This window comes from Rousettus aegyptiacus, unplaced genomic scaffold, assembly GCF_014176215.1.
Source record: "Rousettus aegyptiacus isolate mRouAeg1 unplaced genomic scaffold, mRouAeg1.p scaffold_m13_p_5, whole genome shotgun sequence".
NCBI classification, from domain to species: Eukaryota; Metazoa; Chordata; class Mammalia; order Chiroptera; family Pteropodidae; genus Rousettus; species Rousettus aegyptiacus.
Window position 1 is genome coordinate 11,675,077 of NW_023416308.1, and position 25,962 is coordinate 11,701,038.

General features: G+C 43.9%; 3 protein-coding genes across 3 annotated transcripts in view; 2 read left to right on the top strand and 1 right to left on the bottom strand.

Moving 5' to 3' along the window:
• The window catches only part of RNF10 (ring finger protein 10), a 28,589-nt gene extending 16,402 nt beyond the window's left edge, over window positions 1-12,187 (top strand). The window contains exons 5-17 of the mRNA XM_016127166.2: window positions 579-763; window positions 843-979; window positions 3,183-3,343; window positions 4,630-4,755; window positions 5,003-5,276; window positions 5,472-5,605; window positions 6,573-6,690; window positions 6,907-7,008; window positions 8,028-8,183; window positions 9,924-10,024; window positions 10,307-10,364; window positions 10,463-10,621; window positions 11,220-12,187. Coding sequence (XP_015982652.2) covers window positions 579-763; window positions 843-979; window positions 3,183-3,343; window positions 4,630-4,755; window positions 5,003-5,276; window positions 5,472-5,605; window positions 6,573-6,690; window positions 6,907-7,008; window positions 8,028-8,183; window positions 9,924-10,024; window positions 10,307-10,364; window positions 10,463-10,621; window positions 11,220-11,296 — 1,788 coding nt within the window. The 3' untranslated portion in view covers window positions 11,297-12,187. The remainder of the gene's footprint in view (window positions 1-578; window positions 764-842; window positions 980-3,182; window positions 3,344-4,629; window positions 4,756-5,002; window positions 5,277-5,471; window positions 5,606-6,572; window positions 6,691-6,906; window positions 7,009-8,027; window positions 8,184-9,923; window positions 10,025-10,306; window positions 10,365-10,462; window positions 10,622-11,219) is intronic.
• A 266-nt stretch (window positions 12,188-12,453) lies between these two features.
• On the bottom strand, window positions 12,454-15,162 carry POP5 (POP5 homolog, ribonuclease P/MRP subunit). The gene is made up of 5 exons (XM_016127174.2): window positions 15,045-15,162; window positions 14,816-14,958; window positions 13,744-13,893; window positions 13,490-13,573; window positions 12,454-13,388 (listed from the first exon to the last, which is right to left on the bottom strand). Exons 1-5 carry the CDS (start codon window positions 15,062-15,064, stop codon window positions 13,273-13,275), a joined length of 513 nt encoding a protein of 170 aa, XP_015982660.1. The 5' UTR covers window positions 15,065-15,162; the 3' UTR covers window positions 12,454-13,272.
• A 2,631-nt stretch (window positions 15,163-17,793) lies between these two features.
• Window positions 17,794-25,962, top strand: part of CABP1 (calcium binding protein 1) — a 49,064-nt gene continuing 40,895 nt past the window's right edge. Inside the window, exon 1 of the mRNA XM_036221835.1 lies at window positions 17,794-17,916. Within this exon, the coding sequence (XP_036077728.1) occupies window positions 17,809-17,916 (108 nt within the window). The 5' untranslated portion in view covers window positions 17,794-17,808. The remainder of the gene's footprint in view (window positions 17,917-25,962) is intronic.

Genomic DNA, 25,962 nt, shown 5'->3' on the forward strand with positions numbered 1-25,962 from the left:
GTGCTCTATTGAAGTTATGAGCTCTGGGTATCTTTTCTGTCGCTGGGTTATATGAGGTAAAATACCTTTCAAAACCATAGGCCTTAAAGCCTGGATTCCCATTACTGTGAAAATTCATAAAATCATATGAGAATGACATAAAAGACCTATGAAGTTTAAGTTTTACATGCATTGGTTTAAAAAAAAAAACAATGATCCATATAAAATGAAAGACTCATTGGCTCTATTAGAAATTACTGGTACATTACTTCTAGACGCTTTATATATGTATGTATAAATCTTTTTTTGTAAATAGGATCATATGTTGATTTCTGTCATTTTGTCTCTTTAATATAGAGCCCCAAAATTCCTGTTATGTAGTTGGGTTTTTTAAATATTAAACTGCTATTACGGTTTCCTTAATGATCTGCTTTAAGTGCTATCATACATAAACTTGTAGTGTTCAACAGTTTTATGAAGATATGTTGAATAGAGGCGTATGGGGATGAGGATGGGGATGGGAGAGAAGAGACTTTAATTTTGGTAATCTGTAGTCATTTCTGAAAGCAGTGTAACCTGTGGTGATTATTTTGTTTCAGCGTATTTGTAGCCACGAAGTGCCATCTTGTCCAATATGCCTATATCCACCTACTGCAGCCAAGATAACCCGTTGTGGACACATTTTCTGTTGGGCATGCATACTGCACTACCTTTCACTGAGTGAGAAGACCTGGAGTAAATGTCCTATCTGTTACAGTTCTGTGCATAAGAAGGATCTCAAGAGGTGAGATGGAGAGATTTACTAGATTAGACCCTAGTCTGCTAATTTCTTACCTTCCTACATCTAAATGTCCGTGTTACAGTGTTGTTGCCACAGAGTCTCGTCAGTATGTTGTTGGTGATACCATTACGATGCAGCTGATGAAGAGGGAGAAAGGGGTGTTGGTGGCCTTGCCCAAATCCAAATGGATGAATGTAGACCATCCTATTCATCTAGGAGGTAAGTTCAGTTAATCTTGGGGGCAGTGATCCTGGGTACACCCCTTAAGGCTACTGTGAACATATTTTCCTACTATCAGAAATTTAGTCTTTGAGCAAGCAGTGTCTAGCATTTCCAAATAAGTTATAGGATTCCAGTAGGTTAGGGTGGAATTTGCAGAGAATGGATTAACTCTTGGTTTTGAGTTTGGTTCAATTATATATATTTTAAGATAGCCCAGACTGTGGCTTTGTTGAGTAGTATCTGGCACTGTGCCCAGTCCTTGGGATTCTAGTCAGCTAGTCTGGGCACCCGTCATCATAACTCAGTGGTAGTAATAGAAGAGACAGACTGTTAGCCAGGCAGTTAGGGTATAGAGTGTGATAAGTGCTTATGGTGTGGAAAGTACAAGGGGTTGTATTCTTTTCATTTTCTATAGACGTGAGTTTTGGATTAAAGTGGTATTTCAATTTCTAGGCAAAAGAGCTTTCTCAATAAATGGTATTGAAACAATGTACTCTTATAGAAAAAAAAAAAAAGAAAATTATATCCCTATCATACCCATTCATAAAAACCAATTCCTGATGGATTGAAGAACTAAATGTAAAAACATCCAAAACTTAAACCTTTAAAAGAAAATATAGGATAATATCTCTATAAATCCTTAGGTATGGATGGATTTTTGAACCAGGCTGAAGCTATAGATGCTGTGTAAAAGTAAAGACTGAGGGATGGAGGGAGGACAAAGTGGGTAAAGGGGGACAAATATATGATGACAGAAGGAGACTAAACTTCAGGTGGTGAGCACACAATAGAGTATAGAGATATTGAATTATATACACCTGAAATTTCCATGTTATTAATCAATGTTACCCCAATAAAGTTAATAAAAAAGATAAATTTGAAATTTGTAAAGATCCTCAAAGTTAATAAGTGAATAAACTAGGGGAAAATTTAAACATTTAAAACTAAACATTAGGGAGCAGGGGGGAGGTAGATGGGGTAAAAGGGGTCAAATATGTGGTGACAGAAATCTAATTACAGTGGTGAACAAACGATGCTATATATATATATATGCCTTATTGCTAAATTGTGCATCTGAAACTTACTGGATTTTGTTAACCAGTGTCACCATAATAATCCAGAACATACAGGTGTTCTATAAAATAGATTAACAGCCTAGTTAGTAGAAGAATGGACTAAACATAGGTCGAACTTTTCCTGAAAAAAGATATCGGGATAACCTCCAAGTATCTAGAGATTTAACTTCGTTAAGAGTTAATGCAGATCAAATTGCGGGGGTGGGAAAATGGGTACTCTTGTTCTTGGTGGGAATATAAATCAATACAGCCTTTGGAGAGAGGCACTTTGGTGGTGTTTAAAATATTCATAACTTTTGATCCAGCATTTATACTTAAATATCATAAAGATATAATTTTTATTGAGGCCATAATAGGATTTTTTTACCCTGAAATTGGCAATAACCTAAATGTTCCAAAAGGAACTTATTAGTATGTTAATACTGTGGAATACTATACAGAAGGTAAAAACAGAATAGCTCTCTTTATTAATATTTTGAAAGATTTTAAGACATTGCAAAATAACAAAATGTACAATTTATCATTTTTGAAAATTTTTAGTTTTTATGAGCATGGGCACGTAAATGTATAGAAAAGGTTTTAAGGATGCATATTCATATTTATAAATGGTTTTTTCTGGGCAGGTACTAGGATAGGAGAGTCTGGAAAACTTACAGGGTGTTTCAAGAGTTTCTCAAAAACTAACGTTTTAAATTTTTCATTCTCTTATTGGAGTTACCCTCAAAAGTTTTACTTTAGTTTGGCATCTGCTTTTTTTGTCCAAGTAGTGCAGATATTTCTACATGTTACTAAATGCCCTCTCTTTAGAAAATCATTTTTCATGTCTGCAAAATTCTTTTTAATGAATATATCATCATGTCATTAACCATTTCTTTGTTATTGGACTGGTTGGTTGTAGCTTTTTTGTTGCAGAATATTGTTTGACTAAATTTTTTGGGTTTCTTAGGATAGTTTTTGTATAATAGGGTCAGAGTTATAAATTTATATTAAGATCATTGTTTAATTATTTTTAGTAAATTATGCTGAATTATTTTATAAGCGTCACCTTAGAAAAAAGGTTGTGTGCTTTGAGTGTTGCGAGCTTTGAGTGTTGCATTTTTGTGATCTTGCTGGCTTTTTTGTAGATGAACAGCACAGCCAGTACTCCAAGTTGCTGCTAGCCTCTAAGGAGCAGGTGCTGCGCCGGGTGGTTCAGGAAGAGAAAATAGCGCTTGAGCAGCAGCTGGCAGAGGAAAAGCACAGCCCTGAGTCCTGCTTTATTGAGGCAGCCATCCAGGAGCTCAAGGTGAGACAAATGCACTGGAAATAGATGAGATGATGGAAGTGTTTCTTTGGCTCCATGCTTAAGATGAAAGCAGGGAATGGCACAAACCGATTTGCTCTGGTCTTTGATGATGGGAGAGAAGGGCTGACCTAGTGGGTTTTCAAAAGCACTCTCCGAGTGCTTAAAGGAACACATCAAAGTGATTTATAAACCATTTGAGACACTGGAATTTCTTAGGTTAGCTGTGTTCTTAGTTAAGCAAAGCTGTGGTTTTTGTTTTCTAGGAAAACACTTGGATTTATTTTCAGAGATGTTTTAGTGAAGGACGTCGTGGAGAAAGTATTATGGCCTATCCAGTAGGTCCTAGAGGTATCACCTGAGGATTTTGGAGTAGCAAGAATTACCCAAATATAGAATTCCCTGTCCTATATCCTCTGTGACAGGGATTCTTAAGTGTTAAGGAGCATCAGAATCACTGGTTGTTGAACTCCACCCTGAGAGATTAATTCAGTAGGTGTGGGCTCGTTGTGCTCAATAATTTGCATTATAACAGGTTCCAGGGTGATTCTGATGCTGTTCATCCCCAGACCACATTTTGAGAATCACTGATCTATTTTAGAACATTGACAGCTCTTATTTATTGAGTGGCATGTGACAGGCCCTCTGCTAAGGTACTGTACTTCATTTATCTCACTTAGGCTTCATATCCTGGTATGATAGATACAACTATGCCCTTTCCTGGAAGAGGAAATGGAATCATGGGTTAGGTAGTTTGCTTGAGGACACCTAACTAATAAGAGGTGAATCTGGTATTTAGCTTTTTGTCTGACTCCTAAATCCTCCTTGAGCAGGTTCTTGTGCATTTAATTTTTATTTTCTTTCTACAGAGCAGAGCGTTTGTTCAAATGCATTTCAGGTAGGAAAAAAGCTACATAGAAGTAAAGCTATCCAGGTTGAAGTGGGTGTTGGGCAAACCCCTGCCTCCTGCACTGGGGTTCTCTCAAGGTAGTTCATAAAAACTAGAAGACTGGTTATATGTTCTTGGCTTTCTGTTCAGGAAGCTTTTCTATAATATTGTCTTATTCAGAGACTCTAAGCAGAATATATCACCCTATTTGAGTATCTGATGCTATTTTTGCTTCCTGTTTCCCTTAAAGATTGAGGATTTTAAGTACTTAAACTCTTCCCATTGAGTCTTATTGCCTTTTAACTTTTGTTCCTGTTGAGAGAGGCTGTTGTAAGCCTTTGCCCTTCAAACTAAGTTTCTGAAAACTTAGCTTTCTCTGGTCTTCTCTCTGGTGGTCTAGACTCGGGAAGAGGCTCTGTCAGGATTGGCTGAAAGCAGAGGGGAAGTCAGTGGTGTCGTGGCTGCTCTGGAACAACTGGTGCTGATGGCTCCCTTGGAGAAGGAGTCCGTTTTTCAACCCAGGAAGGTTGGTGTGTCTCTTTTCCAGACTAAGTGGCTACTGTTCCTCAGATGCTGCTATGGAGTTGCTGGGCAGTGCTGTGAGATCTGGACTTTCTTGGGAGAAGAGGGGACTATGAGTGTTTCTTTTGTGCTTATGTTAGGAGTATTAAATCAGTGAACGTGACAGCTAAGGTAAGCATCCAGAGAGCTTGGTTCCTGTGTCCGCCTTTGCCCACATGTATTTTCTGTTGACCTAGAATTTGTCCTAACAGGGTGTGCTAGAGTATCTCTCTGCTTTTGATGAAGAAACCACCGAAGTTTGTTCTCTGGGCTCTTCTCGTCCTCTTGGTCTCCCTCTGGTAGAGGAAGAGGAAGCAATGTCTGAACCGGAGCCTGAGGGTTTGTCAGAGACCTGTGATGACTCGGAGTTAGCAGATGACAATCTTGGAGAGGGGACCATTTGTTCTGAGTCAAGCCAGCAGGAACCCATCACTAAGCCAGGCTTCACACACCTGAGCAGCTCTCCCTGTTACTACTTTTACCAAGGTGAGGGTCCCTGAGAGGAAGGGCTGGGTTGCCACAGATGTTTCAGAGAGATGAACTAACTCTAAGTGGAAGGAGATATTGCCACTAGATCCTCGTGCCTTTTGGCTTGGGGAGGGAGATGCAGGCCTCGCTATAAAGAGGGCCCGTCTCGAGAGCTGGCCAAGAATACTGTGTAATAGAGGCATTTGTCTTCAGCGGAGGATGGCCAGTACATGTTCCTGCACCCTGTGAATGTGCGCTGTCTCGTGCGGGAATATGGTAGCTTGGAGCAGAGCCCTGAGAAGATCTCGGCAACAGTGGTGGAGATCGTTGGGTACTCCATGTCTGAGGTAAGGCCTTTTTTTGGAGATCGAGGGTTGGGGAGCAACATTAACCTAATGTCTTTGGGGTGGGCATAGCCAGCCCAAGTTCACAGACCTTCAAGGCCTTTAGTTTTTTTATTTTTAAGGCTATTTTTGTTAGTGATGGTGCCTGTGAATTTTTTAAAAGTTAAATGGGGCTACCTTACCGTGTCAGGGCTCTGTTGGTCACCACTGCTGTTTCACAAGTTATTATTTACTGTGGTTTGGGAATACAGATGTCTCCTACTTTCATTTAAGATGAATTTGTTTTGTTTCTCTTTCTCCTTATTGCTTGGGAGAAATGTCCAAGAAAATGAAAAGTCCTTGGAGGCTTCAAGCTAGTTTACTTGAGCCCAAAGTGCATTTTCGGCTTAGCAATATCTGAATTTTTGCCCTTTGACAGTTATCCCTGTATTGATCACTAATTTGTTATAAGCCTTAAATTTAGACTTTTTGAGTACTATAAACTTTATCAAATATGCAAAAAAGAAAAATGTAAATTTAAATTGATGGGCTTCCGTTTTTACTATTTTAGGCCAAGCTTCGTTCAGTAGAGAAACCTGCTGTATCTGGCTGCCCAGTTATCATTAACTCTGTCAATGGTTCCTAGATTTTTGCGAGCATATAACTCACTTTTATCTTATTCTGTCCCCTGTCATGGACCCCAGAAAATCAAAAACAGCTGATTAGCTTTAGATAATTTATTACCAGGCTCAATTCATTCATTTGTAGTACAGACCAAAAAAGTGCTTTTGGTTGCTTATCCTATCTTACTGTAGCTTAATTGATACTTCTGTTTGGCTTTTCAAAACAGTGATACCTTTAGCACTACCTTTTGAGCCTCATTGCTCTCTGTGAGTGTGTGTATACTGTTGCATGTCTGAGGTGTGGGAATCTCTGCCCTCATAGTTAGGCCTGGTCTTAGTTCTGAACGTTTGTCCCTTTTCCACTGTAGGATGTTCGACAGCGTCATAGATATCTCTCTCACTTGCCGCTTACCTGCGAGTTCAGCATCTGTGAACTGGCTCTGCAGCCTCCTGTGGTCTCTAAAGAAACCCTAGAGATATTCTCAGGTGAGCATGCCCCTACTTTGCTTCTCTTTATAGTGGAGTTCATGAATTCTTTTGACTAGAAACCCAGAGTGGGAGGAGTTAGGAGTGGTGTCATGAGTCTCAACCATTCATAGTCCAGCTGGGCCCACTTATGTGGCCTTAACTACTAGGCAGCTGGGAGGGGGATATGGCAAGGTTGTCCTAGGTCTGCCTCCTCACAACCTGACCAACCCACAGATGACATTGAGAAGAGGAAACGTCAGCGCCAAAAGAAGGCCCGGGAGGAGCGCCGTCGAGAGCGCAGGATTGAGATGGAGGAGAACAAAAAACAGGGCAAGTGTAAGTTCAAGAACTCTCATCTTTGACTAATACAGCTGTGTATCATTGTACAGAGGCTCAGTGCCCTGGCCCCGGAGTGAAACTGCTTGGGTTCATACCCTAGCTCTGTCACTTTTTTCAACTCTTAAATATGAATTGTGAGAGTATCTCCTTCATAGGCTTATTTCAGAATTAAATGAGTTAATGCAGGTCAATGCAGGTCAAAGTGCATAGCACATAGTAAGGAATAAGATTAAATTCATCCTTGGCATAATGGGTGAAAAACCTAGCCAGGGAAGAAATTGGAGATCTGCTAAGTGCTATCCCATGTTTTCTCTGGATGGATCATTGACTTCACCTTTGACTCTATAAAAGGGACATTTATACATAGCAAGTCTGCTAAGAGGGTCTGATAAGAGTAGAAAAATATTGATAAACTAGGGAACATATGCAGGAAGTTAGATTTAAGAGCTTTCATATCAGCAAGTACAGAGTCTTTTCATCTGGTTCACCAATATAAGCTTTATGGAACTCAAAAGATTAGTGTGACATGAGGGCCTGCTTATCCTCAAAAAAATAAGGAATCTCGAGTCCTTGGCTAGGAAAAGGATTTAGGTATTTTGACTCCATTATGGTATGGTAAACAAATTTTACTTCTCCATCTGGGACAAATATATAGCTGGGGTCCCAGTGCTGTGTAGCTATTGGGCACATGTCCTAAACATTTGAGAAAACATGTTTCAGGAACAAGGGTTTTCTAACTTTTATTATGGAAGTAATCAAACACAAGTACATAGAACAGATGATTAACCCCTATGTTTATTACCCAGCTTCAATATGAAATAGTTAGGACAGGGTTTTATAGTAAAAAAAAAAAAAAAAAAGGACACATAAAGTGACCATTAGAAATTTGGGTTTTAAAACTTCTGTCTACATCCTTCGGACCCCTGAGGGATTCATGTTGATGGCTGTCTTAAAATGTTGAGTAAGATTTCAGGAAATCTGTAAATGGGCCTACTGTTCTCATCTTTCCTTTGCAGACCCAGAAGTCCACATTCCCCTCGAGAATCTACAGCAGTTTCCTGCCTTCAACTCCTATACCAGCTCCTCTGATTCTGCTTTGGGTCCCACCAGCACTGAGGGCCATGGGGGTCTCTCCATTTCTCCTCTTAGCAGAAGTCCAGGTTCCCAAGCAGGTAAATAAAGTTGGAATATAAAGAATGAGGTTGGCCACCAGCCACAGACCTTAAAACAGCCATTGTGTCTGAATTTACAACACTCAATTTATTTGGCATGGTGGGGTCTTTAGGTAACTAACCTTACTTTGGGTAGTTTTTAATATATTTCAGAGGTATATCAAATTCTTGCCACTTAATTCACCTTTCCCATTGGCCGCACTGACTACTTTATGCCTTAGATTCTAAAAACCTTAAAGTGGCTCGTATAGAATAGTTAAACGTTGATTTTTCCCTGCAGCCCTGCTGTTTTATTTCTAGTTTCTGCGTTTGAGATACGTCCTTTGTGTGCTTAAACATGTTTGCATTGTTTGTAATAGCACAGGGGGAAAAAACAGTCTATAAGGTCTACTGGTAGGGAAATGGCTAAATTATAGCATTTATACTATAAAATACTTTATACCTATTTAAGAAGGAAATAGCTCTCTTCATGAACCTTTGAGTTAAGAGAAAGTTGTAGAACAAAATACGATACCATTTGTGGGTTTAGAGAAAAGCCACAAAGCATTTCATTATGGATTTACACTTTTAAATGTTTAAAAAAAATACTGGGATGATTATGTTCCAAACTGGTAATGGTGTTCCACTCTAGTGAGTGAGATCAGGATTGCGAGGTTGTTCAGAGGCCTTCAGCCTTAAAATAAATTTTTTTTTTCCATATGAAATTAAACAGTTAAGAATTGATATAATTTGAGAGAGCTATCATTTCTGATTTTCATTTACCTGGCATTTTGTTACTTAAAATTTGTTTTCTGTCAGGCATTTTAAAGAAAATGTCCAAGATCAGACTATTTACCGTTGTGATCATACGCCTATCACGGATTAGGAGCCGGAGGCTAAGGCTGAGAAACTAGGTTAGTGGCAGGGACTGGAACTGGAATCTGGATCACGAGGACTGCATGACCACGATGCTCTTCAGTTTGACTCAGAAGAGAGCTGCTATACAAGAAATACGGCAGAACATCGACTACATCATTTATGATCCAGAGATTGTGTTTTCATGTACTAGCTTTGCTGAAGATATGGGCTTTGATGTACTTAGGCAAGAGTAGTTGGATGGTCTTAGGAATAAAAGTACTAAATAGCTCTGGGTGACTATGGAAGAGCCTGCTGCTGGGAGAGTGAATAGGCCTCAATCAGCAGTGATCAGCGCAGCAGGTAGACTAATCTTTGGGAAATGTGCAGTGTAAGGTTGGAAAAGATGGAGACTATTCCCAAAGGAGTATCAGAGAACAGCTGCTTTGTGCTGGATTTTGTTGCTGTTTTGGATTCTAACTGAATATTCCCAAGTGACAGACATGTGCTGGCTGGATTATAAAGGCTGATCTGATCAAATTTTGTTTTTTATTTGGACCTTTTCCATTTATATAAAACCAGTTTATGACAGTCTAGTGACTAGGCCTTGAGAGCCAGCCTATGTGAAGTTTTTCTAACTAGGGGAATAGATTCTGCCATATCTTTTGGTGTTACTGTAACCACTAAATTTTATCTATATACTGATCACTGGTGTGAACCTTGGGCCATGTTCTTGGCTTTTTAAGAACATAGTAATGTAGAAGTTGGATCAAGGTTTGCTTTTTGAGGTGAGGTTGGTAATTATCCAGGCATGGTTCAGAGGTGAGGCTGGTAATTATCCAGACCTGGTTCAGGGTTCCTCTTTGGAACTTGACTCGTATAATCAGGTCTCTGGTTCCCTTTCAGACTTTCTGCTAACTCCTGTGTCACCCACTGCCAGTCAGGGCAGTCCTTCATTCTGCATTGGGAGTCTGGAAGAAGACTCTCCCTTCCCTTCCTTTGCCCAGGTAAATCCTTTGCTTGTGAAGCAGCCCAAGGGTATTTATCATGAACTCTACTCTTTCTGAAAACCCCTTTGTTGGAGAAGGGGAAACTTACAGGCTAACATTACACTGATTCAGTATAAATCATGGGAGGTTTTCTTAAGAGGGAAGCTCATGGATTTAATCGCAGATATTATTGTAGATATACCAAGGGAAGAGGCCAAGAGTAGTTGAGGGAGAATCAGAGTTTTCATTATTTAACAAATCATTAGATAGTTTTCTTACCCCCTTTTCCCACTTTGGCAGATGCTGAGAGTTGGGAAAGCAAAAGCAGATGTGTGGCCCAAAACTGCTCCAAAGAGAGGTGAGGACGGCCCTCCAGGTGAAGGGGGAATTTGGCTCCTTTCAGAAAGTGTAAGTCTCTTGAGTTGTTTCCAGAATTGTAACACTGGTATTTTTTAGATGAAAACAGCTTAGTTCCTCCTGCCCCTGTGGACAGTGACGGAGAAAGTGATAACTCGGACCGTGTTCCTGTGCCCAGTTTCCAGAATTCCTTCAGCCAAGCTATTGAAGCAGCCTTCATGAAACTGGACACACCACCTCCTTCAGATGCCCTCTCTGGTAAAGACAAAAAGAACTGGAGTGCTCAGCACAGGGTTGTCCTACCCATCTGGATCCAGTGGCAGACATCACTAATCAGTTGGGCACTTTTCCCTGAGCTTTAGGGCTCACATTCTAGTGTCAACTAACATTCCATTTGGTATGTCACATGGGACCCTTTCTGCCACTTTAGATTAATTCTTGAGTCCTGATGTGAAATTCTGAGGAACTCTGTCCCTTCTAAGACACAGTAGTGGAGAGTAGATTTTTGACTCCCGAGTTAAAGGGTGGCTCATAGATGAAGAAGATGGCCTCAAAGCCCACCCTCACTCTGATAAGTGTGCTTCCTATGTGTGCCTAGCATTGTGCTGATTTTATTCTCCCATGAACCACATTCAATGGGTGTAACTCATTTTATAGATGAGGAAAAAGGTCTAGGGAGATAAAGTGACTTGCTCGAAGACATACATAGAATATGCAAGAATTGGTGTTTGAATCCAGGCAGTCTGATTCCAGAGCCTACACTCTTAGCTGCTACTCTATGATTCTCAGTAATGAAACCGGCCAGGGGACAACTGGATGACATTCTAAGCTAAGCTTTCTTTCTGTTTCCATTTAGAAGAGAAAGGAGGAAAGAAAAGAAAAAAACAGAAACAGAAGCTCCTGTTCAGCACCTCAGTCGTCCACACCAAGTGACACTACTGGCCCAGGCTACCTTCTCCCATCTGGTCTTTTTTTCCATGCTTTTGTTTTGCTGCTGTAATTTTTAAGTATTTGAGTTTGAACAGATTAGCTCTGGGGGGAGGGGGTTTCCACAACATGAGGGGGAACCAAGAAGATTTTAAATACAGTGTATTTTACAGCTTCCCGTCTTTACACCGAAATAAAGTATTGACACTCAAAAGAGATCTCTTCCTGCCAAGGTTTTTAGTTTGTTGCCAGGTTAGTCTTTTTGACCCATGTGTAATTAGTTTTTCTCAACCCAAAATAAGTTTGAGTCCCTTCAGCATCCCTGGGAGCAGCCTAAACCAAAGTATTAAATAGCACTGTTCTGCTGTGACATCATGTGTCAGGGTATCATGGTTTCAGCATACCTATCTTTGTCTTTTAAAAAGTTGAATTTTCCTCTGTTCAGTTCTCTTAAAGAAACCAGAGGGATGGCTTTAGGATACTCTGCTTGAATTGCAGTCTTTCTTCGGACAAAATACCAGGCTGTGGGGCCAGACCTGGGTTGCACTTGCATGTGTGATGGAGGGTTTTGCCTCCTGCATGTGGTTTCTGTTTGGCAAGGAAAGCTGTAACTGTCACGAAGGAAGCTCTAGGACCTGCCAACCTTTAGATCAAACATTTCAAGTGACAGTGACCTAAGTTGTTATAAGAGCAGGAGTCCAGCACACCTGGAGGCAGAGCAAGACAGGATTGAAAGCAGTGGGGTTGCCACTGCCTCCCTGTTCTCTTAGAGTAGTCTCATGCCTTGGTTTGAGCTAAATTTGAGTGATGTGAATTATTTCGCTGCTTAATAAAGTAACCTCTAGGTGTAATAGAATGTGACGGCAAATGGTTGCAATAAACCACCTGCACAAGCAATGTGAGCTTTCTGTTTTTTTAAAGTTCATTACAGGTCAGCTAGACATACTTCTGAAGTAACAGTTACCGTGAGCTTGAGCAATTCTTCTGTCATAGAGTAATGTCTTTCCTAGTGTCAGGTCTAAATAAAGGGATCTTGAGCTGAGCTTAGCTTTAACCTATCCTTGTTAAAAGGAGGTTTAGAAATCCTGGTCAGGAACTATTCTGGATAGATGAGGGTGTTCCATCCTCAGGTGAAAACGTATTAAGCAAAAGTCACAAATCTGTTAAATGTATCAGAGTTTGACATCTATTTTATTACAGAGAAAACATCCTAAATATGTCATTAGTGGGTAGATCAAAACTGACTACAATCTTTTGTCCCTAATTCATGTGAGTGTGGCTGTATGATCTGCCACGAAGGATAAAGGGAAGGGTGGAACTGCTGAAAACGGCCAGAAGTTGGCAGATGCTACTTGGCTTTAGAATAATGAGGTCAGATGAGGCCAGGTTTTTTCCCAAGAAAAGTGCTAGAACTGCATTATTAGTCAAGTTACCTAATTAAATGCTGATACAGAATCTCATATTTTCAAGGTTCTGTGGGTCAGTATTGAGACCAGCAATAGATCTGTGCCAGTTCAGCTGCTGTGTCTCAGTACTTCTACTCTAAATGCCCTGGATTGCTTGGGCCCAATCCTAAGGGCTGAGGGTACAAGGTCTCAAGTGGGAGGCTGTGTCTCTCGTACCACATAAGGAGCTACTCTTTCTTCTGAGGCCAGGTGTAGAGTGGGAAGAAACTTGTCCAAGCATGAACTGCCTCAGTATGCTAAATGCTACTGAGCCAAACACAATTTGTTAAACCTCTCAGCCAGGTATGGGGAGCAAAGGTATCTATAACTACAAAGAATTCACAACCTTCAAAGCCGCTTGACCAGGTAATGCTAGGTAAAGGTGACTTCAGTTTAAGGGAAAAGTCCTCCATTTTGAGCTGGTAACTTGCCTTTGGTTGGCAGTCATCCAAGTTGGAGAACTGTAGATGTTTCCGCCTCCCAGAATGTCCTAACAAGTGGGCCCTGAGGCGTGGGCACAGTGCAGCCTGCGGAGGTTCACTCCATCGCTTCGGCAGCCCCCTCACCACCACCATCTGAAAGCTCTTCCTCACCCGACTCCTCCTCTAGGAAACAGCTTCTTGTGACAGACTTTTGGATAGCTTCCCGCTCTCCTGGAGAAAAGCAGGCAGACAACATGGATGAAAGATGTCTTTGGGAGTGTGACCCCTTACTCAGCTGGAGTCACCGCTTAGTGGACACTAGTGTTGCTTACCTTCATCAGTGCAGTTCTGCAACAAGATCAACAGCTGTCTCCTGTTGTACTGAATCAGGAACTTCTGACATGTTCTAATTGTACCTGGTACACGAAAGTGCTTTGTGGTCAACAGCCTGTGAAAGGTGTCTGCCTAAAGACTGAGTTAGGGAAAAGCATTTTGTTCTTGGCAGGAACTCCCACCCATGAATCAAGACTGAACTCTGAACCTGTTACCTATTGAAAATCAGCAGCCATACCGCATGCATCCCTACCTCCCACATGTAAGGTGTTGAGAAAACATGGGTAACGGTGTCCTTTGTTCTCCAAGTATGTGATGAAGGGAAGAGCTGACCACACAAGCTGGTAGAATTCCTTCCGGCATCGAAGTAGCACTATTCCAGTATAGGCGTTAAGATACCGCACTACAGGAAAGAAAAAATAATTTTGGGAAACTTTAGATTCCCAGGAGCAGGTTAAAAACCTTAGAGTAACTGAGGGCTTACTCTATACCAGAGACTGTTCAAGGCAGTGGCACTTAGGATGCATTAGTAAAAACATTCCTGAAGGAAAAAAAATTTTAGGGGACACACCTTCATTTATGAATGGGGGCTAGACAACACCCAGTGCCTTGCACAGCACTCAGAACTGGCTGATTTAGAATTTTAAGTGCTCTTCTAATTCACTAGTTAATAAATGGGATGGGGCGGGGGCACGGAGATCCACCTTCAGAAGAAAACCCTTGGCTCAATGAAAGGTTCTACTGCATATAGGCTCGGTAGGTTCTGGTAGCACCCAACTAGAATCTCACCTGATGTAGAATTGTACCTTTGTGCATTTAATTCCCCAGGATTCCATTTCGAGCATATGATAAAGGAGGGAACATTTTGATAGTGTGGAAGGCCCTCTTCATTTGTATACACAATTTGTTCTGTACTTTACCGGCCCTATTAAGGGCTTTTCATGAGTAATTCTGACAATAGGTTCCCCGCCCCCCCCACCATGATGTCAACATAACCAGTCAAACAGTTTACTCGGAACTGTACACGGATCCCCTCATTTAATTTTAACTATCTTATTAAAACAGCAGCAGTCCCCAATACACATATGTCAAATAGGTACAAGGAATTCCCGAAATTCCATTGCCTTCTGCTATTAGCTTTCCTCCTAATCTCGGATTCGTCCAGACCCGGGGCTATGGGTCCCAAACGCCGAAAGAGACTATCATACAGAGGATGGTGCACAGAGTTTGGCAGCTCCTGGGGTCGCTCGTACCCCTTAATCCTTCCTCTGACCCCTGTTCCTTCCAAATCCTGCCGTCCGCGGGGTTCCCCAGCTCCCTCGTACCTGCGAAGCCGATAGAGCAGGCGGCCGAGCCGAAAGTACCGTGCACGCGGGCAATCGTGTCCCGTACGAGGCCGCCCAGCACTCGGTCATCCAGACTCAGGCGGCAGCGGGGGTCGTCAGACACCACTTCGCAGAGCAGGTACCTGTGCCAGGCAAGAGGGAGGTGAACGCGGGGCCAGAGAGAGGGGCACCAGTCAGGGAATTGAGGGGCCGAGCAGATGCCGCTTACCTGTGCTTGAACCGCACCATGGTGCCTTCCGCGCCCGACCCGCAACCGGATGTCTGTGTTCCTTCTGGCGGCCAATGGAAAGTTAACCTTCGCAGTCTTACAGCCACTCAGAGAGGGAGGTAGGATAGGGGGGCGGAGTTATAGTGTTGAGAGGCCAAGCCCAGTGTCAGTCTCCTTTAAGCCTCGCCTCTCTTTGCGTGTGCAGAGCGCATGCGTTCTGATGAGACCTACGTTTATTTGGTTGGTCCGAAGCTCGACTTCGCGTTAGAGCGGTTTGTGGAGGTGTTGGGTGTTTCTGCTCCACGCCAGAGTTTGCAATACTGTGTAGGATGCAGCTGCAGTACTTGGGGTCCTCGGTACGTTTACTTTCTATTATCTTGTAATACACTTGTGTATGCACTTACATTCTCTCCCCAAGCTGGACGGTGGAGCTTTTCAGGGCAAGACCTTTCATTTACAGGCCAGGGATTGACAGAGAAATTAGACCCTTATTTTCAGGTTATGGCTTCGTTTATTTTTTTTCACACAGAAATATGTTATTACTGTTTGGGCCTTTCAACAGTCTTACGGAGACGGGTTTATTGTCTTGTTTTTTGTTTGCAAAAGCAATCTGTGGTCATTTATTTTCCAGTTTTTTAAACTGAAAAGCACAGTGAAGCTAATACAAATGAATTATAATCCCAGTACCGAAAATAATTTATCATGTAGTTTATTTTTCTCCGTTAATTTCCCCCTATGCCTGCGGTTCTCAAAGTGAGGTGCAGGGACCACTGGGTTTTCTGAGACAACCTCAAGGTCAAAATTACTTTCATCATAACACTAAGATGTTACTTGCCTGTTTCACTCTGTCAGAGTGGACAATAAAGTTTTCCAGAGGCTACATGACACATGCTGACATTATCGCTCTGATGACTAATAGAAATTGTGTGTTATGTTTTAAACATTTCTACATTCATGGTATTTTTAATATTCATGGTAAGTATCAATATATCCCACCAAAACAAAAGCTCTTTGAGATCCTCAATAAGGGGTTCTGAGACAATGAAAAAAGTTTGAGGTGAAAACTGCTGCCATATGTTAAATTGTATTTTTTCTTTTATTTTTAAGAATAGGATCATATTATTTAGTACTCTTTTTTTTCTCTTGACTATCTTTTTAAAAACCTGTGTTATTGAGGTATAACATACATAAAGTGCATATTAAGTATACAACTCAATAAATTGTTACATATATGTAGACTTGTGAATTAAGATTAAGAGATAGAGCTTTTCCAGCACCCAAGAAGGTTCCCATGCCCTCTTCCCAGTCAAAAACCTTCCCAGGAGAAGCCTTTATTGTAACTTCTATCATGATAGATTATCATGACTATCATGATAGCTTGATTAGCTTTGCCTGTTCTTGAACTTCATATAAATACCTGACTCTGTGTGTGTGTGTGTCTGGCTCCTTTTGCGCAACATAATGTCTGTAAGAGTCATTCTTCTTGTTTGAAATATTTTCACTTCAACTGTTCTGCAATGTTATTTTCCAGCTGCATAGTATTGCATTTTTGATGTACCATTATTAAATTGTTCAATATTCCCATGATGGATGTTTAAATTAGTTTCATATTCTGTTATACCCAGCACTTTATGCACAGCCTTGTGGCTAGGTCTTTATACCTATCCCTGACTACTTGTAGAATTGTCATGGACTTGGCTAGTGCTGAGGTCCGTGAATGGAGGCAGATTTCGCAATCAATTATTTGAAAGATCTGGAATGAGTTCTCAATTTTCCCATCTCTCACTCTTCGCCACCTTAAAGGAGGGATACTAAGGAAGAAAGAGAAGGAGGGGAGGGTAGGAGAGCAGTGGCCCTGCTGGGAAACCAGTGGGTCTGCTCTTTCTCCTCACACAAGAACCTCACTCAAAAACAGTCTCACCAGCGTCCCCCTTTCGCCAGCAGGGGGCGTCGGAGGCCCGTAGCGCGTAGAGAGAAAGACACGGCCTCAGAGTACCGCCCTTCTCCTTTCCATCCCTAAAATAAGGCCCCTAACTCTTCTCAGCCTTTAACTCACTTAATCTCAGCGTTTTATGGGATGCAGTTGGGGCTCAGACCAAAGTCACATCCAGTAAGAAGCAGGATAGAATTCGAACCCAAAGCCAGCTGACTCCAGAGTTCTTGCTCTCGTCCACACCGCTGATGTACGGTGCGCGGTCCACTTGATGTAAAATGCCGGTACTGGAGACATAGGTTCTAATCCCCTCTCCGTCAGTGTCCAGACACGTGCGGTCGGGGAGGTTAATTCAGGTCTCTAGATCTCAGTTTCCTCATCTGTGCCGTAGGATAATAACGGTTCTTCCCTCAAGGGTGGATGTGAGATTTAAACGAGGTAACGTGGGCAAAATGCCTGGCACTGAGTGCACAGTAAACGCTGTTTTGAATGTCTGGTCTACCCTTGCCCCCAAGGAAGCACACTGGGGCGGAGCTGGTCCCCCCTGCTCTGACCAGGCCCGGCCCCTCGAGGATCCGAACGCCTGCGGTAGCCGTGCGGGCCCTGCGGCCGGGGCGGGTGTCAGGCGCGGCGCCGCCCGCTCCCCGCGGTAATTAGCCGGCGTCGGCTTGGGTTCAGCCAGCCGCTAATTACACGTCTCCTAATGAGGCCGGCGGCTGTTTGCAATCACCAGGGTCCCTGCCGCGCGGCGCGGGAGGCCGCAGGGGAATCTGCCCGCGGAGGCGTGGAGAGCGGCGGGGGCCGCGAGATCCGCTGGGCGGCGACCGGTGTATGCGGGGCCCGTGCGCGCCCGCCAGGCCGGCGGGCGGGGTGCTCACCATCGATCACCTCAGTTCTCTCCCAGCAGTGCCACAGAGCCATTCTATCCCCATTTTGCAGGTGAGTAACGGGACCGAGGCCCGGAGAGGCGGACTCACGCGCACACGAAACTCACCAATTATTTGACAGATCCCGTCTCTCACTCTTCGCTACGGGTAAGGAGGGTAGTGAGGAAGGAAGGGGAGGAGGAGAGGCAGGAAGAGACTAATTGTGGCCTCTGACGCTAAGCCTGTGCTAACCGATACAGGTACTGCTTGGCTCAGTGGGGTACTCGCTGTTGGCGTGTCTGGGACTCCCAGAAGAAGGCCCCAGATCAAATAAATGGGGAAGGAGGGCTTGGAAACTTCCCCCGAGCACTTCCCCTTCGTCCCATCTGACTGTTCCTACGCCCAATTTGTCATTTGGATCAGACACAAAACCGAATATTAGCTCTGGCAAGTCCTTTAAAACTCACTTGGAAGCATGAACCACGCAACCCATTTCTCAGACTAGGAAATCTGGAGCACTGGGTGGTTGGGGCGACTGCTAGAATGCTCCAGTGAGATGGGCGTGGGAAGCTACAACTGTTCACCTTGTTCCAGGGCCTTCTGGGTGGGATCCAGGGTAGCTGCCTTTATTCTTTATCTTCTGTGCTACTATTTAGGAGGCCGTTGCGATGCTCCAGGCACTTAACTAAGCATCTTATGTGTTTGTCTTTCTTTAAAATTTTTTTTTTTTTAATTTTGGTGTTCAATGTTTTTCTCTTCTTTTTTTCTTTGTGTTTTACTTCATTTAATCCTCACAACAGCCCTATGAGGGCACGTGCCATTATTCTCTGAGGCTCAGGCAGGGAAATGACTTGCTCAAGGTCACACAGTAATTTCCATCTACAGAAGACCTTGTGTTTCACCCCAAAACCTGTGCTCTTAACCCCTTAGTCTCTATGTCTTCTGGGATGTCTGGGACCAGAAGGATGTTCAGAGAAGGCGAACCCAATCGGGATGCCATTTTGGGGTGCCTTTGGCATCCAGGGAGTCCCTAACAGAGCCTGGCTGCTGCCATGGCGGATGGTGGCAAAGGAAGTTTGTGTTTGCTTCAGCATTCTGTTAAGCAGCTGCTGCTCATTAGGGGCTCCTGCTCTTCTAATCCAATCAACCGATTCCCTGTAAAGCCTTTATGGGGACAATCTGGATAAAATTAAACCCTCCATCTGCCTGGCCAGGGGCCTGGGGAGCTGCCACATCCTCCAGGTTGCTGGGGCAGATACAGCCTTCCTTGCACCTCAGAGTCAGAACATCACATCTTGCTCCTCCCTCATCCTCACTGCCTTGTAGACCTCTTTCCCCTTCCCTCGCCTGCTGCGAAGATTCGCTCATCCAAAAATTAATTGAAATTACAAGGGCACTGCTGTTTGACCCAGTAATTTTTCTGCCAGGTACTTATCCCACAGAGATTCCCGCACTTGTGCCAAATGACAGGTGAACAGGATGTGTCTTGCAGCATTGTTTGTGATAGCAAAAGGTAGCTTCACATACCTAGTAAGCAGCAAGGCAGGATTTGGCCTAGGCGGTCCAAGTTCTTAACCACTATCATATCTGTACAGCTTCTCTGTCTTTATGTGCATGGGGAGTTTCTAAAAGGTGGTACAAAAGCTGTTGATGGTGGTTACTTCCGGTGAGAGAAGTTAAAGGTGTGAAGTAGGAGGGAGAACTCACTTTTCACTGTGTCCTATTTTGTACCACTTAATTTTAACATGTACATATGTTAATTTCATAATGTGAAGGAGTTACTGAGCCCCAGACCCCAAAGTATGTTGTTAATAATCCTTGCCTTTATCCCGGAAGTGTGTATTCTTATCCCCATTGTACAGGTGAGGAAGCTGAGCTCATTCAGGTGGTCTGGCCAGGTCACATGCTTGAATGGCAAAGGGCGACTGATTTTCAAGCCAGTGCTCATTCCCCTAATTTATATTAGCCTCCTGGCTCAGAAGTTTCAGAGGGACACAGGAAGTGGTTAAAGCATGGACCCTGAATCAAATTCTGATTCAGCCACACACTAGCTGTGTGACCTTGGGCAAGTCACTTTCCCTCTCTGAACCTCAGTTTCCTCTCTGTGAGGATTAAATGACTTATCTCTATGTCCATTGCTTAGAACAGGGCCTGTTTCATCCGTGGCACTCAAGAAATGTTAGATTTTTTATATAAAATTGTCCTGAATGTTGACTTTTCCAGTTTCAAGCTCAGAGCAGTTCTTTTTTCCAGTTGATGGGTCCAGGTGTGGCTGCTCCAGTCTTTTCCCCTTGGGACAAGGCCCCACCACCCTGTGCTCCAGCCTCTAGCAGGAATCCTTTGGAATTGGTTCTCCTGGGTTATCTCAGTGCGGCTGCTGTGATCAGAACTGATCACATCACCAGAGCTGGAAAAAGGGGCAGAGCCGCAGGGTTGATGTGGCCCAGATCCAGAGTGAGGCTGCGACGGGCGGCCTCCCAGTTCGGGATGTTCCCAGCACCTTCCCACCGCTCATGCTTGGAGGGAGAAGGACCTCAAAATAGCTGTTGCTTCCCCAGCACGGCGCTAGGCCAGGGACAGGAATAGACATCTGGGGGTGGCCGCCTCAGCTTCCCTCAGGGGCTTTGGGGGGGGGCGGTAATAGCTAGAGGCCAGACTCCCCCCCCCCAATGTGGGGTAATAGTGCAGCTGTCGATATGCAGTGACCCACCCGTGATGGTCCAGCTCATGGAAAGTGTTGCCCCAGCTGGGGCTGGCTGGTCAGCACTGGCCAGATACTGGGCAGGGCCTGGATTCTTAGACCAATAGGAAATACTTCAACACGAGCTCCTATAATGCTCTCTTGGGGAAACTGAGACCCAGAGAGAAGATCGTGTGCTTGAGATCACAAAGCTGATTAGAAGCCAAGCTGACAGAGGAGGCGTGCCTTGGAGCTCTGAGAGGCAGTATAGGGTGGGGTATAAAGTGTAAAAGGAACTCCCGACTGTCTGGGCTCAACTCCAGCTTCAACTATTTATGATCAGTATGCTCTCAGGCCTCAATTTCATTATCTGTAAAATGGGCACTATTATAGTACCCACCTCCTTCAGTTGGTTGTAAAGATTGAATGAGTTCATACTTGAGGAGTGCTATTATGATTCTTGTTTTCTTACCAGACTCCTTACTCGTTTATTCCTAAGGAATTGGCTGAACACCTGCCATATGCCAGGCACAGTGCTAGGTTAGATCAGTGTAGCTCACACTATGTGGCAAGAAGAGACCGGTTGACATTTCAGGGAGCTTGCCATGTGCCAGCTACTGCGCTAAGCATTTTTACCTGCATATCTCACTTATTCTGCATGAGAGCCTGTTGTCACGCCCTATTTTACAGATGAGAGGACTGAGGCTCAGAGAGGTAAAGTCATTCCTTCAGGGTCACACAGCCAGGAGGTAGCAGAGCCAGGATTTGAAACCTGAGCTGCCTGCCTGTGTAGCTCATACAAGTAACCGCTGCATGACACTGTCATCTTTCTGGGGAGATGGACAGTCATTCAGGTGACGCAGTCCAGGTGTGGGATAGGAGGCGCTGGGCGCATGGAGGAGGGCTCCACTCTCCCAACCTTGACATTTATCACCCCAGCCCCCACGCACCAATTCCACATCAGGTGTGAGGTGGTCCTCAGCCTCCTCCAATCCCCTGGGTTTCCCTGAGTACCTACTGTGTACCAGGCCTGTGCTAGGCTCTGAGAACACAAACAAAATTTGTCCCTGCCCTGAAATTGCTCACAGTGTGGTGAGAGGGACAGGTTTCTAAAATGGCAAGAGCAATTCAAGGGAAGGTGCTTTGATGAGGGTAAGAATGGGGCCAAGTGGGTGCCCGGAGGAGGTACTTAACCCAGCTTGGGAGGTCAGGGAAGACTTCCTGCAAGTGGTGATGTCTGAGCTGAGGTCCAAAGGAGAGTTAGCCAGGAGAAGAGAGGTGGTAAGAAAGGCTGTTCTAGATAGAGGGGCAGCTTGTGCTAAGAGGAAATGCTGAGTTCCAAGAACTGTGAGTAGGGGTTCCAGGGCACTGGGGCTACAGAGATGGATGGGGACGGGTTGTTCAGGGCCTCGCCGCCTACAGTAAGGGTCTTGGATAATCTCTGGAGGGCTAAGAAAATGAGATCGGGAACTAAAAGGGTCCCTCTGGCTTCAGGGGAGGATGGACCTCGGGAGGCTGGACTGAAGGTGGAGATGCTGATGAGGAGGCTGGTGCCTGGAGAGAGAATAGACTTGGACTGGGGTGCTGGAAGGGGGGGGGTGCAGAGAAATAGGCAGCTGTGTGAAGTTTTTAGAGGTAGCATTGGTTACATATCGCTATGTAATAAATCACCTCAAAATTTTGTGGCTTAAAACAACGAATTATGGTTTTTCGTGATTCTTTTGGGTGACAGGGCAGTTCCGCTTCATGTAGTGTCAGCTGGGGGCACTAGGATGGCTGGAAGCTTCCCAAGTGGCCTCCCGCGCGTGGCTGGCAGCTGCTGCTGGTTGCCAGCTGGAAGTTCAGCTGGGGCTGTTGGCTGGGAAGCCTCAGTTCACCTTCCTGTGGCCTCTCAATGGGGCTCGGGCTTCTCACAGCATAGCACTTGGCTTCCAGAAGCAGAAGCTGACATGTTTTAAAGCCTGGATTCACAAGTCTCAGAACATCTTCTCTGCTGCATCCTAATGGTCAAAGCCAGTCCCAAGCCCAGTCTGATTTAAGGGGAGGGGGTAATATATACTTCCTCTTTGATGATGATGACGACGACGACGACATGTACAATTTAGTTGGCATTTGGTGCATTCAGAATGTTGTACAATGAACACTTCTCCCTCATTTCAACCTTTTTACCACTTCATAAGAACACTCCATACCCATTATGCCATTGCACCCCATTCCCCTTCTCCCCAGCCCCTGGCAACCTGCATTCTGTGTCTGTGGATTTGCCTATTCTGGATAGTTCGTGTAAAAGGAATTATACAATATGTGACCTTTTGTGACTGGCTCCTTTCTCTTAGCATAATGTTTTCAAGGTTCATCCAAGTTGTAGCATGTATCAGTACTTCATTTCTTTTTATCGCTGAATACTATTCCATTGTGTGGATATACCACAATTTATTTGTTCATTGATCTGTTGATAGACATTCGGGTTGTGTTCATCTTTTGGCTATTGTGCATAGTGCTGCTGTGAACATTGGTAAGTAAGTATCTGTTTGAGTCCTTGTTTTCAGTTCTTTTAGGTATATATCTAGGAATAGAATTGCTGGGTTATGTGGTAATTCTGTGTTTAATTTTTTGAGGAACCACCAAACTGCTTTCCACAGTGGCTGTACCATTCGTACTTCCTCCAGCAATGTACAAGTGTTCCTAGTTTTCCATATCCTTGCCAACACTTATTGTTTTCTGGGTTTTTTTGTAATTTTTTTTTTTTTAAATTAAAGCCATCCTAGTAGATGTGAAACACTGTACTTTTGATTTACATTTGTTTAACTACCAATGATGTTAAAAATCTTTTCATGTGCCTTTTGGCCATTTGTACATCTTCTTAGCCCATTATTGAGCTGGGTTGTTTGTTGAGTTGTTAGAATTCTTTATATATTCTGGATACTAAGTCAGATATATGATTTGCAAATATTTCCTCCCATTCTATAGGTTGTCTTTTCACTTTCTTGGTAATTTCCTTTGATGTACAAAAGTTTTTACTTTTCATGAGATCTCATCAATCTATTTTTTCTTTTGTTGCTTCTGCTTTTGGTGTCAAATCTAAGAATCCATTGCCAACTCCAAGATCATAAAGATTTACCCCTATGTTTTCTTCTAATTGTTTTAGCTCTTACATTTAGATCATTGATCCATTGAGTTAATTTTTGTATATGGAACGAGGTAGGGGTTCAACTTCATTCTTCTGCATGTGGTTAAGCTCTACCTCTTGATTGGAGGTCAGCATGCCTTATAGGGAGGGGAGGAATTGTTTGGGGCAATCTTTGGAGATAGTCTTCATGATAAGTTGACTGTGAGGGGTTACGAAACGAGGGGGAGAAGAAGGCAGGGTGACATCCACGTTTCTGATTTGAGTCACTGTTAGATGGGGAAGCCTAAGAGAGGAGCAGGACTTTGGAGAAGGGAGGAAAAACTCAATCCTGGGCATGTTGAGTTTGAGCTCCCTAAGCATCCAGGCACTGAGAGCATTGGGAATCAAATACATGGTGAATGAAATATGGAAAGGTACTCAGGTTTTCATTCATTCAACAAATAGTTGTGGAAAACCTAATACTAATACTAGGTCATATTTACGTGGTGCTAATCATGGGCCAGGCACTTTGTACTTTTTAAAAACTGAACTATAGTATATATGGAGTAAAATGGACAAACCTAGTATATAGTTCATTCATTTTTACGTACACCACCTTCCAGAAATCTCAAGCCCCCAGAAATCTCTCTCTCAGGCATGTTATATTCAATTCTCACAGTTACCTACTGAGGTACATATTATTAACCCCATTTTTCAGATGAGGAAACTGAGGCTTAGAGAAGTGAAGCCATTTGCCCAAGAGCACACAGGGGTGGAATCTGGATTCTAACTCAGGCCTATAGGATTAGACCAGGCTGAGGAACACCACACCCCCTCACTGGACAGGGACTGGACTCGAGCCTGGGAGCATTTCCTGAGCCTCCTCCTTACCTCTAGTGTCTCTCCTGCACGCCTCTGCCTCCTGGACTTCCTGTGGTGTTTTATCATGTATCTTAGCTCAAACATCACCTCTTTAGAGTGCTCTTCCCTGCACGAATTGCCCTGTTTAATGCTCTCCACACCAGGCAGCACAATGGAGCCAGATGGCCTGGGTTTGAATCTCCGTTCTGCTGCTTCCTAGCTGGGTGGCATCAGATACGTTAATTAACCTCTCTGTGCCGGTTTCCTCAGCCATAAAATGGGGGCGATGAGAATAGGACCTACCTCATAGGGTTGTAGTAAGGATGAAATTATTGAACATCTGTTAACAATGCTCGGCCTACAATAGATGCTTTATAAATATTTGCTGTTATTCATGTAACACTCATCCCATTCCGAAATTATCCTGGTTATTGGTTTGTTTACTTGTTTTTTTTCCTTTTTCCCCAATTAGAATGTCAGCCCCCTGAAGGTGGCGGTTTCATCTGTGTTGTTCACTGCTCCGTCCCCAGTATTCTAGAAGAGTGCCTGGCCCACCCTAATACACACCAGTCGAATATTCAGATGGATGAATAAACCAGGCTACTAGATTATCCTGCTTGCAGCTCCCCACACATGCCAGGCTCACTCTCATTTCCTGACCGATGTGTTTGTTGTTCCCTCTGTCTAAACCCATTCCCCAGAGGGAGGGAGGGAAACAATGAAGGAGAGACTGCCTTGCAGCTGCCCAGGCCCTTACTCCTGCACCAGGCATCCACAAGAGAACAGTGAGCGAGTGAGAATTCCAGATGTTCCAGGACTACAGTCACCCGTTACCACCCCCATGTTCTGCAGCTGGGGAAACTGAGGCCCAGAGAGGGAGAGGACTTGGCCAAGGTCACAGAGTGAGTTGAGGGCAACTTTCTCCTTGGCGGACCCCATATGTCTCACCTGGAGGCTGTTTCTCATGTCCATGCTGGATCTGGCTCCCTATGTGGGGTCTGGAGAGAGGTGCTGGGTGGGGTCCTGTGGGCAGTATACTGCCCTTCGTCCTGTCCAACTGAGGAGGCACCGGGCCTAATGAATGGACATGCTTCTGACTTCGACTGACCTGTTTTGGGCTTCTGGTGCTTCCTCTTATTATCCATGTGGCCTTGGGCAATCTGAGCCTCAGTTTACTCCCCTGGAAGATGAGGAGATGAAAACTTACCCACCCGCTCCAGGGATGTTGGGAAGATTCCTACTAAAAGTTTTCATGCATTGAGCATTTATTTTTAACTACCCTATGGGGCAGGCGTGTACTTTATCCTCTTTTTCCAGATAAAGAAACCGAGGCTCAGAGTGAGGAAAAAGTGACTTGCCTAAGATCACACAGGCAGCAAGGAATAGATCAGGGATTTAAATCCAAGCAGGCTGACTTCAGAGCTCACATTCTTCGCCATATTATGCTCCAGGGCTGGACACACAGTAGG

Excerpts from the sequence above, each read along its gene's own strand:
- POP5 (XM_016127174.2), bottom strand. The coding sequence starts at position 15,064 with ATGGTGCGGTTCAAGCACAG. Across the intron at positions 14,959-15,044 it reads ATGGTGCGGTTCAAGCACAG|GTACCTGCTCTGCGAAGTGG; the intron begins GTAAGCGGCATC and ends TGCCTGGCACAG. Across the intron at positions 13,574-13,743 it reads CAACACCTTACATGTGGGAG|GTACAATTAGAACATGTCAG; the intron begins GTAGGGATGCAT and ends TTCGTGTACCAG.